Raw genomic sequence first — 16,047 nt, forward strand, 5'->3', positions numbered from 1 at the left:
GGCTAGAGTGCAGTGGCATTAGCCTAGCTCACAGCAACCTTAACCTCCTGGACTCAAGCGATCCTCCTGCCTCAGCCTCCCGAGTAGCTGGGACTACAGGCATGTGCCACCACACCTGGCTAATTTTTTAATTTTTAGTAGAGATGGGGTCTTGCTCTTGCTCAGGCTGGTCTCGAACTCCTGAGCTCAAGCAATCCTCTGGCCTCTGCCTCCCAGAGTGCTAGGATTACAGGTGTTGAGCCACCACATCCTGCCTAGTCAGGAGTTTTAGATGTCCTTTATTGCACTAGGTAGTTTTGTCACGTTGGGAAAGGAATTAATGTTAATCCAGTGTCTATCACATTTTATGAACTGTATTGCGCATTTAATGTTCTTCCATTTACTCCTTCTAACAGTCCTATGAGGAAGGTAGTGTTAGGCCCATTTTATAAATAAGAAAATTGTGATTTTTCTTTTTTAGTATATTCTCAAAGGTAGTAGAGAATGGACTGTTCCAATAAAGAACAGTCAGAAAATTGTAATTCTAATGGTTGAGTAACTCGTCCAAAGTCATTCAGTCAGAAAGTGAAGTAACCAGAAGTCGACCCAAATTCTGTCTGACTCTAGAACTCATTATCTTTTCCACTTATCAGGTAATAACATGGCTCTAATTAATTTATGACTTTAAAAAGAAAAGCCTGACCAAATAAAATAGTTCTCAGTGTTTATTAGTTGAACATTGACATGAAATTCACAATATATAAACTGTGGCTTTTAATTATCATCCAACGTTAACAAAGAAAATAATGCTTTTGCCTTTACATGCTTTTTAAAAGTAGTTAACATAAAACTCTTGTGACCATTTCCATTTTCAAGTGCTACTACTTAGAATAAAAATATTACCTTCACAATGAAATGAATTCCTATGGAGCCCTGAGATCTGATCCGAGTCCTGATGTGTTTGAACTTCTCTTGAACCAGGCATGCTATTAAAAAAAATTTGTTTTTTCATTATTTATGTTCTTCTTCTGAGCATTTTATAAAAAAAAATCCTCAAATAAATGGATTCCAATTATAAATGGGATTTTAAATTACAAGCACACCATCAACTTGTCCATTTTTTAATGTACATTGAAAACATCTGTGAAACTGGGCTTGCGAGTCTAAGATAAGAGAGATCCCTGTTTCCTGTATAGAGTCTTACACTTCAAAAAGGACCTCACTCAATCCTTGCCACAAACTACAAGCTGGGTGTTAAAACTACTTTTTCTTTTTTTCTGAGATAGAGTCTCGCTCTGTCGCATGGGCTAGAGTGCAGTGGCATCACCATAGCTCACAGCAACCTCAAACTCCTGGGCTCAGGTAATCCCCCCACCTCAGTCTCCGGAGTAGCTGGGACTACAGGCATGCGCCACCAAGCCCAGCTTTTTCTTTCTTTCTTTTTTTTTTTTTTGTAGAGATGGGGTCTTGCTCTTGGTCAGGGTGGTCTCAAACTCCTGGCCTGAAGCCATCTTCCCAATTCTGCCTCCTAAAGTGCCAGGATTACAGGCGTGAGCCACCACACACAGCCTAAAGTCACATTTAATAACTGAGACATTAGGCTTGGCGAGATAAATATGACTGGCTGCTATCACATAACTAATAAAGAGTGGAAGTGGGGTTCGTATCTCCTCTTCGGCCTCTGCACCCAGTCCGCTCTCCCTCTGAAAGCCCACGTGACACAGATCGTGCAGGAGACCTGTGCTTCACCACCCTTCTTTTTTCAAGTTTGCCTTTGCAAAGCTCATTTCCTCTTATTGGGAAATTAATAAATAGTCATAGTAAAAATCTTTTAAGTTATGTAGAACTCTTCACTGAGGAGTTCTGTAGAAATGTTAAATAGATCATGATTCAATTTATTCCAACATACGAGTTTAACCCAATTTACAACTTACGTATCTTTGGGAAATAGTTTAATGTCTGCAGACCACAAATATTCCAAAAGAAATAACTTCAGCGCATTTAATACCCCAGTGACCAGAATGAATAAAAGAGCTAATTACAACTGTGGAGCGCCGGTCACACACATCCAACACACTGGGACAGACTCTCTGCTCCAGACTGTGGATGGCACCATAGAGTTCTCTCAGTTCTAGACTATGACCTAAGAAATGGGTGTAAAGGGGAGGACTGGCGATGGGTATGACCCGGTTAGGGGCAACTGCAAGCAGATGTGCCTGGGACCTCCAGGGGGCCTGTGGCTTTAAGATGCTGGGGGTCTCTGTCTCAGACCTTCAAGGCCAAAGGCCTGCACTGAAACTTAAGTTCTAAGAAAACAAAGCCTTGAATCTCAAAGGCATCCCTGAAAGGCCCCGGGTGAAGATCAAAGTCTCTGACAAACAATACGCCTTCAGCATAGGGGAGACCTTCCACGCTTGCGGGAAACAAGGATGCACTGAGGACCGAGGAGTCTCGTTCTAGCACCGTGCCTGTGCGTCCCTTCAGAGACAGGTGCCGAAACACTATGATGCCCAAGTTAGCAAGAAATTTCAGGGATAAAGAAGAGCATCCCACTAAACTCCTACCGTCCTCCTTTATGCGTGCTAAACCGATAAATCCCGGCAGGATGGGCTATCACTCAGGATCCGCACCGATGGCAGATATATAACGCAGTGCATAGACACAAAGTTACCACTATTTGATTGTGTCCCCAACACGTGTCAATTAATCCATCCTAATATTCTGAAATCCAATTTATGAGTTTAGAGCTCTTTTGTGCAATAGGCCCAGGGCCTGAGCTATTCTTTATGAATATGTTAAGGTCTTTGAAAACAGTTTTCATTCTTTCTCCCAATCCCTGTGCGGCAACCAGGTCCTGAAAGATCAAATAATGCCCTTTTCCCAAAACCCAATAGGTCTCTTGGGTGCGATCCAGGCACAGGTAGAGAGAAGCTAGCTCAGCTACAGCACCTGTACTGAAGGAAGGGAACAGGTCTCCGAGTTCCAAATCAACAGGGAAAGGGTAACAAAGACAAGTAAATTCCCTCAGTCTCAAGACCTACAGACTACACGATGTCTTTGGAAAGTGATCAATGGGAAGTATTTGATCAGCACACCTTGCCTACATTCTACAACATATAATTATGAAACCTTGACCCAGCCTCTTACCTGGAATTTGGATGTGATTGGAAAGTTGGGTAAAAACTGAAATTGTGTTCCTTGAAAATCTCTGTCCACGTCCTGTGAAATTTTTCTCTTTTACTTCTTAGATAGTTGAGAAGATCACCATAGCAACAATATTCAAAAATCAAGTAAATTGGTCCTGAAATAATTATAGTTTTAATTATAGGTATACAAACACCAAACTGTTTTTTCAGAAGGCTGTGTAGCAGATAACATACTCTCTGAGGGCTCAGTTCTCCCCAGACATTGAGAGAGCACCACTTTTTTGAACCTATCTCTCTTTATACTTTAAATTCAATTTCAGCTTTTTGTTCAAATGCCTTTGGAAAGCAGCATCTTCTTGCCTTTCTCTTTGGCCCTTGTTGCACATGTGGCCTCACCAGTACCTCTGGCCTCGAGATTCTCCACTTTGCAACCGGGAATAAGATGCTAGCTGCATTGTGAGGACTTGGCAAATATATGCCGGTTGGTTGTTTGCCTGAGGAAGGAAAATATATTCTGGATCCTCTCTTAGATCCATTTTTCTTTTCCTCTTCTTTTAGTCCCAGCCCCAGGCCTGCTGTCCCAGAAAGGATGACCCTTGTGCACATCATTTGGGTATTTCTGGGCACAAGTGAGAAAATCAGAGAGCACACCCCAGAGAATTCTGGGAAAGTAAAGTTTGAAATCCCAGCTTGGCTGTGCCTTATTTGGAGACAGCCCAGCTGGAGCAGTGGCCAAGCTCTGTAACCATCCTCACCACTGGATTTATGCCAGCTTGGCCGCTGGGGAAGAAGCACAGATACCACAAAACGTACTTGCAGTGCTGTTGTTTTTATGTGGGCTAGAATTATGTGTATTCCAATAAAGCTGGTTCAAGAAGGGCATTCTTTCTATTGACCTATCTGATTTATAGATTTATAATTCCACGTGGGTGTGAGAGCCCACACTGTGACTGAGAAAAGAGGGGGAAAGAATGAGGACAAATTTCCTCTTTGTCTTTAGGCCAAAAGCGTTTCGATGAGGTGTTTTTAGCGGAAACTGCCTACCTGACAGTGTGCACGCCCCCAGCAGGTTCACGATGTTCTCATGGTTTCCCAGGTGGGTCATCATCTTGAGTTCCGACATGAGCGCCTCTCTTTCGGAACTGTCTGCTTTTTCTGTCAACAAAGGGGCATAAAAAGTGTAAAACTCAAGGAAAATAGGAATTTTCTGTCATTTAACAAATTAAAATTTCCTTCAGTTCAGAGTTAATGTACCTTGTTTATCTAAATTCAAAATTATAGGAGAGAAACCAACATAAAAATCCTATTTGAATTTTGAATCATAATATCCCGTGTTTTAGGACAGAATTTCAAAGACTGAGGTGTAAATGTCGAATCTAATCATGTACCTTTCCACTGGACTTTCCTCCACCTACCAAAATAAAAATCCTCGCAGTGGGCTCTCAAAACAAAGACACAAACAGAGTAATAACACATGATTTTCCTCCACAGTGCAAGTTAACAGATACGCTGAAGACAGAAGCGTACTTTTTTGTTAATTTGTTTGACTACTGGATTTGTTGAAGTCATAGAGAACAGATAGGGGTGTCAGTGAGGGTGGTGGGCTCCAGCCTGTGGACCTCGGGAGTAGAACTTTAAATTTGTCAGTAAGTCCAACAGGAGGAGATCCAAGAGGACTAGTTTCCACTAACCAAGTTCTCAAGAGAGTCATTAACTGGAAATGAGAAATGTAAGTGCCAAGCAGGCTAGAATGCATTGGTTGGCCAACGCATTCTCTCTCCCTGGAGAAAAGTCTAGATAGCTTGATTGTAATCATAACAGTGCTCCGAAGCACAGCACAAGGAGAGTTAGTGAGGAACTCGCAGGGCACCTGTCACTGAGGCCGATGTGTCGCTGCTCAGGGCTCCCAGGGCCAAGGGCAGGGTGTTTGGGTTTCCTGCCCCAGGCCCCAGGCCCCCAACCCTCTGTTAGCTTACTCTTTCTTACAGACATAGTAACTTTCCTTTATATTCAGTGAAGATTTTATTTGACTTCCAGGTCCCTTATTTTGTCCTGTAAGACATCCTAGGCTTTATGGTGGCTTCTCCAGAGTGTTGACATCTCTATTTTGGCTAGAGCGAGCTCTCAGGGGTAGCCTTGTTTACAAGATCTTGGCTTGGGGGTGGGATTTCCTAAGTGGATCGGGACCCCCGAGCACATCACGTGTTCCACTACTTCACGTTTTACAGGGATTGGGGGCTTTTAATTGTCCATGTTCTGTTCCTCATGGACAAAATAGTATCTTATGTCTTACGGCATGCTTAACTTTTTCGAAGCACTTTCATATAGCCTTACCTCTTCCATTCAGTCATTCAGCAAGTGTTCACAGAGCGCCTACTGTGCATGAGGCCCCGTGCCAGGCAGTGGGGAATGACAGATGAACAGGACACAGCCCCTTTCTTCAGGGAGCAAGTAAATAAGCCATCACAATATAGCGTGATAAATGCAACGTGGCAAAGGAATGTAGGGACGCTGGGGAGTCACACAAGAGGGGCAGCTAACGTAGCATTAGAGGGGTGGGGAAAGGGCCACCAACCGTCTAAGCTGAGACTGAAGGAAAACGAGCTAGCTGGGAGAATGCCCAGCGGCCAGGGAGGACAGTGCACACTGAAGGAACAGGCGGGCAAAGGTGGAGACAGGAGAGAGCACAGCACAGCAGACAGGGCCCCTTAAGGTGACAAATTCTAGGGGAAAAAACCTGCAGACAGCTAAGGTGACATTTTGCAAGGGGCTCGGTCTTGCCTGTGGTGTGAGGGAAGGCTTCCCTGGGGAAGTGATGTTGAGGCTGAAGGAGGAGTGGGAGACACCTAAGTGAAAGGGGAAGGGGAAGCAGAAAGATCCACTTGTGCAAAGGCCCTGCGGTGGGGGTGGACAGTGCCCTGAGGAACTGAAAGAAGCCTGGTGTGCTGGGGCAAGAGGTGCGGAGGTGAGCAGCGGCCAAAGCATGCAGGGTTGTGGAGGAAACATGGAGAAGGCTTTCAGAACCATACAGATGCCAAGGGGGGCAACAGTGGCTACAGGCTGCCTGCCTTGGAGGCTGCCGCAGCTGTGCAGGAGAGAGACTGCGGTCAGGGTGGCAGTAACAGAGATGGAAACAAGAGGGTGGACTCGAGAAACACCAACAAGGAAACACTGGGTTTCAACACCAAGCAGGAAGCCGAAAGGAATAGCTGATGGGGTGTTAGCGCATGTGTCAAGGAGGAGCCGCAGATTTCTGGTTTGCGATGGCGTGGAATGTGGCTATGCTTGGCACCCCTTACCCATCACGGAGAGAGCAGTGCCGATGGAGGGGCACGGCTGGGGGAATTCAGTGTCAAAGGGACTTTTGAGACATCCAAGCACTTGGACATCAGAACCTGAAGCTCGGAAGGGAGATGCGATCCTGAGGACTCGGGGTACGGAAGGAAGCCGTGGGTGTGCAGGAAGTGGCTGCAGGGCATGTGGAGGGAGGGGGGGCAGGTCCAGGAGCAGGCCTACGGGAACACCACGAAACAAGCTGGATGGAAGAGGAGGAGCCAGCAAAGGACTGAGAAGGACATGGTGACATGGAGCCCAAAGGAAGACCACATTTCTAGATGGAGAGAATAGTTGATGGGACCAATTATGCTGAAAGATCAACTAACGTGAGTTGATTGCAAAATGCCTTTCGGACCTCTTTGTTGGGAGGTCACTACTGACTTTAGCAGAAGAGCCAGCTGGAGGTGCCCTTGCTGAGTGAGTGGCGGCGACGGTGAGGGGGGAGAGGGGCTGGAGGCCAGCTGGGCACGGATGGAGCCGCGAGTGGGAAGTGAGGACACGGCGGCCCTGCTTTGCTCTTCTACCCAGAGTCTGTGTCGGAATGTAAGAAACAACTTCTGCCTGTAGCAACCGTAGCCCCGAATATGGAAGCTGGTGAAAACTCAACAAAGAGAGAAGAGGTGGAGTTTTGTATTCCTGACTTGTATGTTATATTCAGCCTTGAAGCATGGCTGAAATTAAAAGCAACCCCAATCCCTGTAAAACGTGAAGTGGAGCAAGACATGATGTGCTCGGGGGTCCCGGTACACGCAGGAAGGTAGCCATAAAAGGATGCCAAAAAGGAGGAGGGGTGGGCGGGAAATGGTGCCTCCCATCTTTGTGCATCTTTCTTGACATCGTGCCACTATACTGTACCTTTCAGCATTTTGACTGCAACCTGGATTGAGACTCCTGTTTTACTAATTCCATAAGCTGTTGCATTCATCACTTTTCCAAAAGCACCCGATCCCAGCACCTTCCCTGCAAAGGTAAACGGAAAGTGCATTTTAAAGATTTTCCAATGGAATGGAAATGCTACTGAAACAGCTGGAACATTTCATTCTTACCGAACTCTAAATTTTCTCTTGGAAATTCCCACTTGAGATCATATTCATATTCTCTGAAATCAACGTAGAAGTACTCATTATCCAGTGAGCCCGTCACGTGTACCATCTGCAGCTGGCTTTCATACCTGAATTGCTTCAGAGATGAAACGATGACTCAGTTAGGAATAGGCAGTTCCGCAGATGCAGGACATGATAACGAATTTTTACCTTTGCTTTTACCTTTTTGTACTTGTGACAAATTAGCACGGTTAAAATGACAATGAAGAGAAGACAAAGCCCAATTGTTGCATAGAATGAGATGCTGTCTTGGATGAAAGGGAAGGGACCTGCAACAGAATAGCATCACCCAGCAATGAAATGAAATTCCTGTTTGATATTACAGACCGCTCATTATCATCTCTCACATCCTGTTTCAGTAATCACGACTTTCGGTCCTCGCGAGCACCCTGCATACCCTCCACCCCCCCACCGAAAATCAGGCAATACCCCTATACGGGACAGGTTTCCTTCCTAGAAAATTGTAAATGAACCTGAACCCCTTTTTAAAAACCATTTACTGGGGTTATAAGAATTACATCAATCTAAACCCACAGGATGTACAAGTCAGAGAAAAAAAGAAGTTTGTGTTCCTTCTATGAAGGTCTCCTGTGACGGTAGAGAAGTCAGTTTTGTGCTGCTGGTGATTCTAAACTATCAGCGTAGGCGGCCAGGTTTCAGAATTGTTTAACTTAGGAGGGCTCTAAAAAACAAACCGCAAATTATAAAAGAGCACGGTAAAGGCAAACAAGGAGATTAAAGGAAAGGGAAAACGACAATTACTAAATCTGTTTCTCTAGAGTGGGATCTTTCAGTGGAGATTCCTCATACTGGGAGGTGACGGTTTTCCACGTCGCTGTCACTCGTGAGTCATAACAGTGAAAGTGGAATTCTGCTGCAACCCGCCAGTCTACGTTAGTGGGGAGTCTTGCCTGACTCAAAAAGCCTCCTTTTCTCACACGCTGAACCTATACTCTCTTGGAAAAGTCCCCAGATAAAAGCCAGCGACAGGGACTGACTTCTAGCGGGGAATTCCAGATGGGGGCTATCACTAATGCAACAGCCACTGTTGTGCGTGTACCTGGAGAGTTTAACAGGATGGTTTCACAAGAGGTGCCAACGGAATTGTATGCACAGCACTTGACTAGGAACCCTCTCACGGCCTCGCTCATGTTTAAAGTGCTGCTCGACACCCACTGTCCGAACACCTTTCTGTTAGCCTTTCTACTCCAGACGCCTTCTGTGATTTCTTCTGTGCAGCTGAAAAGAAATGGCAGACAGAGAAGTCAGACCGGTGGGGCTGACATCAGATGGGAAGTTAGGGGTCTGCAGTGAGTTCTAAAAGAGATTCATCTATTATACATCAGAAACAATCTATGTATGACCACTGAGAATTATGGGTGATTCAGAAGGGAAGCATTTTAAATCTTTCATCCTATCTTCTCAAACTGTATTTAAGAAAAAGAGTTTCGTGTTCTTCCATTACAAGAGATGTCAATGTCCTCATTACTTGAGAGACTGGTCTGAACACTTCTTCCAGGTCCAAGATGGCAACGGGTATCCATCCGAGGAACAAGACGCCTGACTTGCCGATGCTTCTGCTAGCACTTGAGGTTTCCCTGCAGAGAACGACACATCAAATAAGCTCATGGAGTATGGTGCTTTCCAGAAATGGTTTCAAAGCCTTCAGTATAGGCTGCCTGTTTACTCCAGGGAAGTTTGTGCTTCCAGGAGGATTTCTCATGCAGGATTCCTTAAGACCTCTGGCTATTCCTTCTTTCCCCTTCGCCACATAACCTTCTGGGTAGGCGGCCCCAGCACCTCTCTGCTGAACACCACATTTCTACTGTTAGGCTCCTCCGGTAGGGAGGTGAGGTGCAGACTTCCATCTACCTGCACACCTTAAAATGATTCTTAGCTTCAGAAGAAGTATCTGCAAAAAGTCCGAGGAAATGTACTCCCATCTTTTTATAGAACAAAGAAATAAAAATTATTAAAACAAATATTCATAAATGGCAGGTACTATGGCCATTCCTTAACATGACCTTTCAAAGCAGTAAGGTCAATAAAGTCATAAAACTAAGGCATATTCAGAAACGATATGGAATAAATCGTTTAGCTTCTAAGGATAAACACAGAAAGAGATACATTAATATGACCAAAGCCAGTAGATATGAGAGTAAAGTTTCAGGACATTTCAGCATACAAAAACAGTCTTGTAGCAACCCTTCTAAGTCATTACTTCGCTCTTCCTGGTTATGATTAATAAAGAATTAAGGAGCTGTAAGATCAAAATTAAATTCTTGGCAATTTAACTTACTTCTTATATTCAGCGTGAACATTTTGGTGAATTCAGCATCATCATTTTCTGCATGGAATATATATTCTCCTGGCTGATGCTTATGGTTGCAAAACTTAGATATGCTGTTTGAAAAAGAATGAAAGACAGATTTAGCCTGATTCTTCCAGGAGATGCTACAGTACATGATGGTATGCATAGGAGGAGCTTCCTTGAGATGCTCCCCGCCTGCTGAAGTTCACTACATGAGGAGGTGTCTGCATTCTAGATCCTTGCTACCTAAAGTGTGGTCCACAGACAGGCAGCACCCGCATCGGTATCATCTGGGAACTTGTTAGAAATGCAATATGCTGAGTTTATACAGAAATCCTTGTGTGGTGTCAGCAGGCTCTACTACCTACTTGGAGCACTCATCAACCACTCACTGTTCTGACATGGATTACCTGACACTGGGGAGTGCCCACCATGCCTACCAGGCCTGTGGGTTGCTGGACATTGCGTGTTGGATAGTGAGGGAGAGGTGAGGGAGCAAGGAGCTCTCAATTATGCCTTCATGGGCTCACAGTAACAAAATTGGAGAGAAAGAAAAAAATTCCCTTAAAACAGAATAAGAAAACCCAAGCCTTGTTCAGAGGTATTTAATTACACCTCCTCTATGTGGACTACTGGAAGTGGGCAGGGAGGAGGAGGAGCCAGAAGGGAAGCCAGCCTTCGACCTGGAGCTGTGCAGGATGTTAAAGACCTAATGACACAGCTCCTGTCCTCAGGCGTACCACAATCCAGGTGGGTGGACAAGGCCTATGTAAGTGGAGTAGGTAAAGCATTACACCGCAGACCGGTAGGTGATCAAAGAAGGCAGAGGTCTGTTTAGATGAGAAAAGCTCAGGGGCTTTCTAGAAGAAGTAGACCTTGAGCTGGATGCTCACGGATGAGTTGGCTTCAGTGAGAGAGCAAAAGGAAAGACCCCCAAGGGGAAGGCCAGGCTGCGACTGAAGGCATGGGATGGGAATCGTGGGGCCGCAGTGGCAGGCACGGCGAGGACGCTCATGAGCAGAGGTGGAGGTGTTGGGAAGCAGCAGAAGGGAGGGGAGATGAGGGAGAGGTGGGGGAAAATGGGTAGAGTGGGGCCAACAGATTGGGGCCCTTGAGAAACAGGCCCAAATAATTAGGCATGATGGGAAAAAGAGGAAGAAAGTGTGTGGCGTCCAGAGCAGGAGAGGAATATCATGGCGGGATGTCAGCTTCGGCTGATGGCAGAAGGAACAGTCTACTGGGGGAAGTCTGGAGGCAGTCGTAGCAATCCAGGAATCCGTTCGTTCATGCACTCAAGTGTCACCGGGAGATCCTATTTGTGGGAGGAATGGAGGATACAATGGCGAGTTCGAAAACTGGGTTTCTGTTCTTACAAAATTTACAGTGGCGAAGGCAGACAAGTAAATAGGCAGCTACAGCAGAATGCGGGAAGCCCTGCGACGGGAGAAATAAAAGTTCGGATTTGGGGTTTCAGAGCATGACAAGAAGAGTGTTGTCTAAGGTAGGGAAAACAGGAAAGGAAGGGAAAGAGCAGGTGTGGGGTGAGGTGGGGTGGGGGGGAAGAAACAGCAGGTGCTGAACAGGAGGCGGAGGGTAAAGGGGAGAACAGATTTCCGAAGAGTCACAGCTTTTGAGCCCATGTCTGTGTGACATCAATGTGCCCTTAACTGCTAAGCCAAAAGGTAATTCCGACTGTGTATAGTGACGACAGAACTCGTTTCCCTGACCTATCAAAAGTTTCAGGCAGTTACAAGCTGAGCATCGAACAGGTTGTTGATTTGCTTTGTTAACAAGAAGGCTGACGAAGGAAAGAGGGGAATTTCCTACCCTCACCTGCTTCTGGACAAGAAGGAAAGAGCTGTTGACTTAGAAGTGATAGGAAGATTGGGGGAAGCCCATCGCGACCCTGGGGCGAGAAGGGGGCGCAGAGCTCCGTGCAGCCCCAGGCGCCAGGAAGGCAGCGCGCAAGCAGCCCAGGAAAAGAAAGGTGCGAGCTCTGGATAGGCAGAGTAATTCTCTCTGGACATCGGCCAAAGGCCCTCAAGAGGAAGAAGAAAAGAGCTAACAAGGAAGCCAGCGCGCCAGCCCCACATGGAAGGCAACGGTCAATCAAGTGGAAAAAGAAAGGGCCAATGCAGCTATTTACCATCATGCAGAAAAAAGGAAAATGTTTTGTAAACTTATTTCCTCCGCAGCCTTTAGTACTGTCTTGACAGAGTGAGGTTTGCCACGGTTTAGGCGAGGCAGTGTCTGAAATATTTTCACCTATCTGAACAATTTCCGGGTAGGAAATTGGTCCCATAAATCAGCGGGACACAGAATCAAATATCCAGGTTGCTTTAAACTGCTTTTTCTTCTGTTTATGACAGTTACCTCTCGCAAGGACAATAACTGCATCGCTGACCCTCTGGGGATTCCAAGGGGAGTAACCAATTTGGGGACTGGGAGATTCAAAACTTCCTCTTTCCCTTCGGGTTTTTCTAGAAAGGACCAGCTGCCATGAGACGGGAAATCAGGACATTCGAGTTCACAGGGAAATAATATCTTGGTGACGAAGATGTGCTGTCATTACAGCTATGGAAAGAATTTTCTCCTCTGTTGTAACCACAACGCAAGTCACTTTTATTTTCCCTTTAGCGCCTAGAGGGGAGGGGTTGAGAAAGGACAGGCTCTTTCCAGGGGGTCGGGGAGTAACTTTACCGTAAAGAATCCTTTATGCAAAGAGCAAGGACTATCAAAGCCAAATCAGAATGCAGAGAGTAATAAAACATGTATCGGGGAAGCTGAGAGCTTCTGAAACTGCAGAACAAAGAGCTGACAAGACTGAAGGTGGCTTTGCACAGCAAAGGGTGCTGCTTTGCACAGCACAGGAACATGGACCAGGAAGCCCTGCGTCCCCACCTGCCTCAGGCTGCGGAGCCAGTGAACACAGCCTGGCTGGAGTTGAATCTGATCTGTTCGAATTTCTGTCCTGAGTTAGAGAAGGAGGGTGTGCTGATGATTTTATATTTCTCTATATAATACCAGGCTCATTTTCATTCGATTTCAGGGGAGCCGACAAGCCTGGGGGCAGGGTGTACAACCGTTAAAAACTCAATAGCAAAGCATGGCACATCTCATGAGGGTCAAAGACACTTTAATTTTTAAGTAACCAAAGGGCAGGTATATATTTCTGTTTTCTTATATACTGGGTTTCAGAATCTCACACTTTGGAAATGAGTTGGTGTCAAGAAGCAATATAATGAAATGGTTAAAAACACAGAGTTTGGAGCTAACTGCTTTTGCGGGAATCCCAGCTCTGCCATTGCCTGGTAGGGTGAACTTGGGCAAGTCGCTTAACCTCTCTGCACCTCAGTTCCTTGTCTGTGAGAGGAGGATAATAATAGTATCTCCCGTTACCGAAAGCTCACAGTCGTCTGCATCAGAAGAACGAGGACAAGTGGTTTGAGAAGGAAAGAGAAGTTTATTATTTTGCCAGCAAAGGAGGAGGATGGAGACTCCGGTCTGAAATGCCATGGTCCTAATAATAAGCAGGAATACAGAGCTTTTAAAGGGCGGCCATTCAGCTTCAGGCAATTGCTGTTCAACTACAGCTGATGATTCTGATCATCCCATCTCCACCCAGGACCTCCCTTTACCAGGTCAGCGGAGCCATTGCCCGTAGCACAAATAATGAAAGATTTACCCTGTCCCTCCCAACCCTGGCCTGAGCCAGGGATGCAGGTTTTAGTTCTCAAAAAGGAGTGCAAGATGTTTTAAAAAGACAGAAAATATTTTTCACTGTTTTTTCAGGCCATTCCCTCTGTTTACACTACCTCATATAGTTGTTAGAGAAATTTTCAAAATAAAAAAGCACTTGTGCATCAAGTGCTTACAATAATGCCTAGCACATAATAAACAAAAAATGTGTGTTAGATTATCATTACTATGAGGCTTATCAAGTCCAGTGAATAAAAAACGAAATTTAGCGGCTGGGTGAGGTGGCTCACACCTGTAATCCTAGCACTCTGGGAGGTGGAGGTGAGGTGGGAGGATCACTTCAGGTCAGGAGTTTGAGACCACCCTGAGCAAGGAAGAGACCCCATTTCCATTAAAAATAGAAAAAATTAGCCAGGTATGGTGGCTCACGCCTTATAGTCCTAGCTACTTGGGAGGCTGAGGCAGGAGGATCGCTTGAGCCCAGGAGTTGGAGGTCGCTGTGAACTATGATGATGTCACTGCACTCTAGCTCCAGCAACAGGGCGAGACCCTGTCTCAAAAAAAAAAAAAAAAAAGACTAAAAAAAAGACTTTACTCTGAGGTATACAGTAAGTGCTAAAATCACATCAAAATAAAAAGAGCAGTGGCTCACCATAGTCCCATCTGCTCTGAAGGCTGAGGCAGGAAGATAACTTGTCGCCAGGAGTTCTAGGCTACACTGAGCTATGATTGTGCCTATGAGTAGCCACCGCACTCCAGCCCAGGCAACGTAGTGAGACCCTGTCTCTAAAAAAATAAAAATTTAACATTTTTTTTAAAAAAAAGAAAGATGAAAGAAAAAAACAAACAAACCCTGAAGTCAGTTTCCAACAATAGTTAAAATAAAAATGTATAAAAAGTAGAATACTATGAAGCCATTAAAAACAATAATGTAGATGTGATATATTTATCGACATAAAGAGATCCTCAAGATATATTTTAAGTGAAAAATTAGGTTAAGAATGGCATGAGCATTTCATGTTTGTATGAAGATCCTTATCTTACGTTTCCATCATGGTGGTTACATAGACAAAGTCTAAAATGTTATCTCTGGAGGTGGAATTATGGGTGCTCTTTTTTTTTTAAAGGTGATTTCAGAAAACAGGAGTGAATGAAGGGTATGGCCTTTGCCCTGAGTGACTGGGCTAGTCGCTAGCCTCAGTTTCCATTTTTCATGAAATAGGATTATGAGAGTGAAATGAAATAATCCGTATGAGGACTGTGCACATTGTGTGGCACGTGGTAAGAGGATCCCTCATTCTCAGGGCGTGGCTTCCTAAGATGTGGCTGATACCTCGCACCCGAGCGGGGGCTTTGGCAGAACAGGAGCCGGGACACTGCCACAAACAGCAGGACTGAACGGGAGCTCGTGGCATTAAACTAGCCCCAAATGTCTTTCCCTCCCTTATGTCTACACTCAAGGCTCAACTCCTTCAAAAAACAAAAAAGGAAAAAAAAAAATTGTCTCCCGCAGGCTCTGTGAGCTTCTAAAATGACACATCACTTGTCGTCCGTGTGAGCCTGCTTTTCTGTTCGTCTGTTCTTCTGAGCAGGACCCTGGCTCGGCGCCCTGAACCGGCACCTGCCACATGGCTGTTCACTCGGTGAGCGCTCAGTTAGTGCCCGTCACCGGCAGAACTTAGCCTCATAGAGTTGGAAGACTAACTATTTCAGGGAAAGGAAAACACAAGGCTTAAGCAAGGCAAAGGAGAGTCTTTCAGGAGGGGTTACTAAAAAAGTGTAACAGTCCAATACAGCTTTTTACCACGAAACGTGGAAAAGCTAAGGTATTAATAGATTTGGTGCTTGTAATTAAGTCTACAGAGATAGGACATCATGCAAATTAACAGGTGAAATATCCTGGAAACTTTTAGCAGAACCGGGATAGCAGGACGGCTGGCAAGTTATAATTTAATAAAATGCAAACACGTAACGGCAAGTCCTGATAAACTTTGCTGTCACATTTGAGGAAGTAAATTGGAGAAATGAAGCTGTGAAGGTGGGAGGCCGAGAGACTTCTGGCACACACACCACGACCACGCCAAAGCTCTTTCGGGAATAATGGTATTACAGAGGCCTTTTGGTTACAGATTAAAAAACAAAAACTCATGTCACTTTCCCTGTAAAATCTTGCAATGTGATTAAAATACTGTACTTCATACACCAAATTCAGTTCAATTAAATCATCAGATCTAGATGGTGGGTAAAAGATAGCTCCCTGCACTGTTCCTTCAGCTTGTTAGTAAATCTAACGCTTTTTATAATAAAAAGCTGGAAAAAAAAAAAAAGCTGGAAAGAACTCGGACTATAATGTAGTCTGCTGTCCCCCATCTCAGTGCAGAGCCTAAGGTGGAGAGGAAAAGACTTGTCAAGCACTTGGGGATGTGTTCACATTTTTCATTCTTTGGTTTTTGTTCAATTTTTTTTTTTTTTT

At 45.0% G+C, this 16,047-nt stretch overlaps 1 protein-coding gene across 1 annotated transcript in view; it reads right to left on the bottom strand.

Moving 5' to 3' along the window:
* The window catches only part of FLT3 (fms-related tyrosine kinase 3), a 65,760-nt gene that overhangs the window by 9,445 nt on the left and 40,268 nt on the right, over nucleotides 1–16,047 (bottom strand). Inside the window, exons 9-17 of the mRNA XM_012649875.1 lie at nucleotides 9,864–9,967; nucleotides 9,054–9,162; nucleotides 8,625–8,803; nucleotides 7,727–7,833; nucleotides 7,508–7,640; nucleotides 7,317–7,421; nucleotides 4,170–4,280; nucleotides 3,127–3,280; nucleotides 883–965 (exon numbers count right to left, since the gene is read on the bottom strand). Coding sequence (XP_012505329.1) covers nucleotides 883–965; nucleotides 3,127–3,280; nucleotides 4,170–4,280; nucleotides 7,317–7,421; nucleotides 7,508–7,640; nucleotides 7,727–7,833; nucleotides 8,625–8,803; nucleotides 9,054–9,162; nucleotides 9,864–9,967 — 1,085 coding nt within the window. The remainder of the gene's footprint in view (nucleotides 1–882; nucleotides 966–3,126; nucleotides 3,281–4,169; nucleotides 4,281–7,316; nucleotides 7,422–7,507; nucleotides 7,641–7,726; nucleotides 7,834–8,624; nucleotides 8,804–9,053; nucleotides 9,163–9,863; nucleotides 9,968–16,047) is intronic.

Source organism: Propithecus coquereli, unplaced genomic scaffold (assembly GCF_000956105.1).
Source record: "Propithecus coquereli isolate 6110/MARCELLA unplaced genomic scaffold, Pcoq_1.0 Scaffold306, whole genome shotgun sequence".
Classification (NCBI taxonomy): Eukaryota; Metazoa; Chordata; class Mammalia; order Primates; family Indriidae; genus Propithecus; species Propithecus coquereli.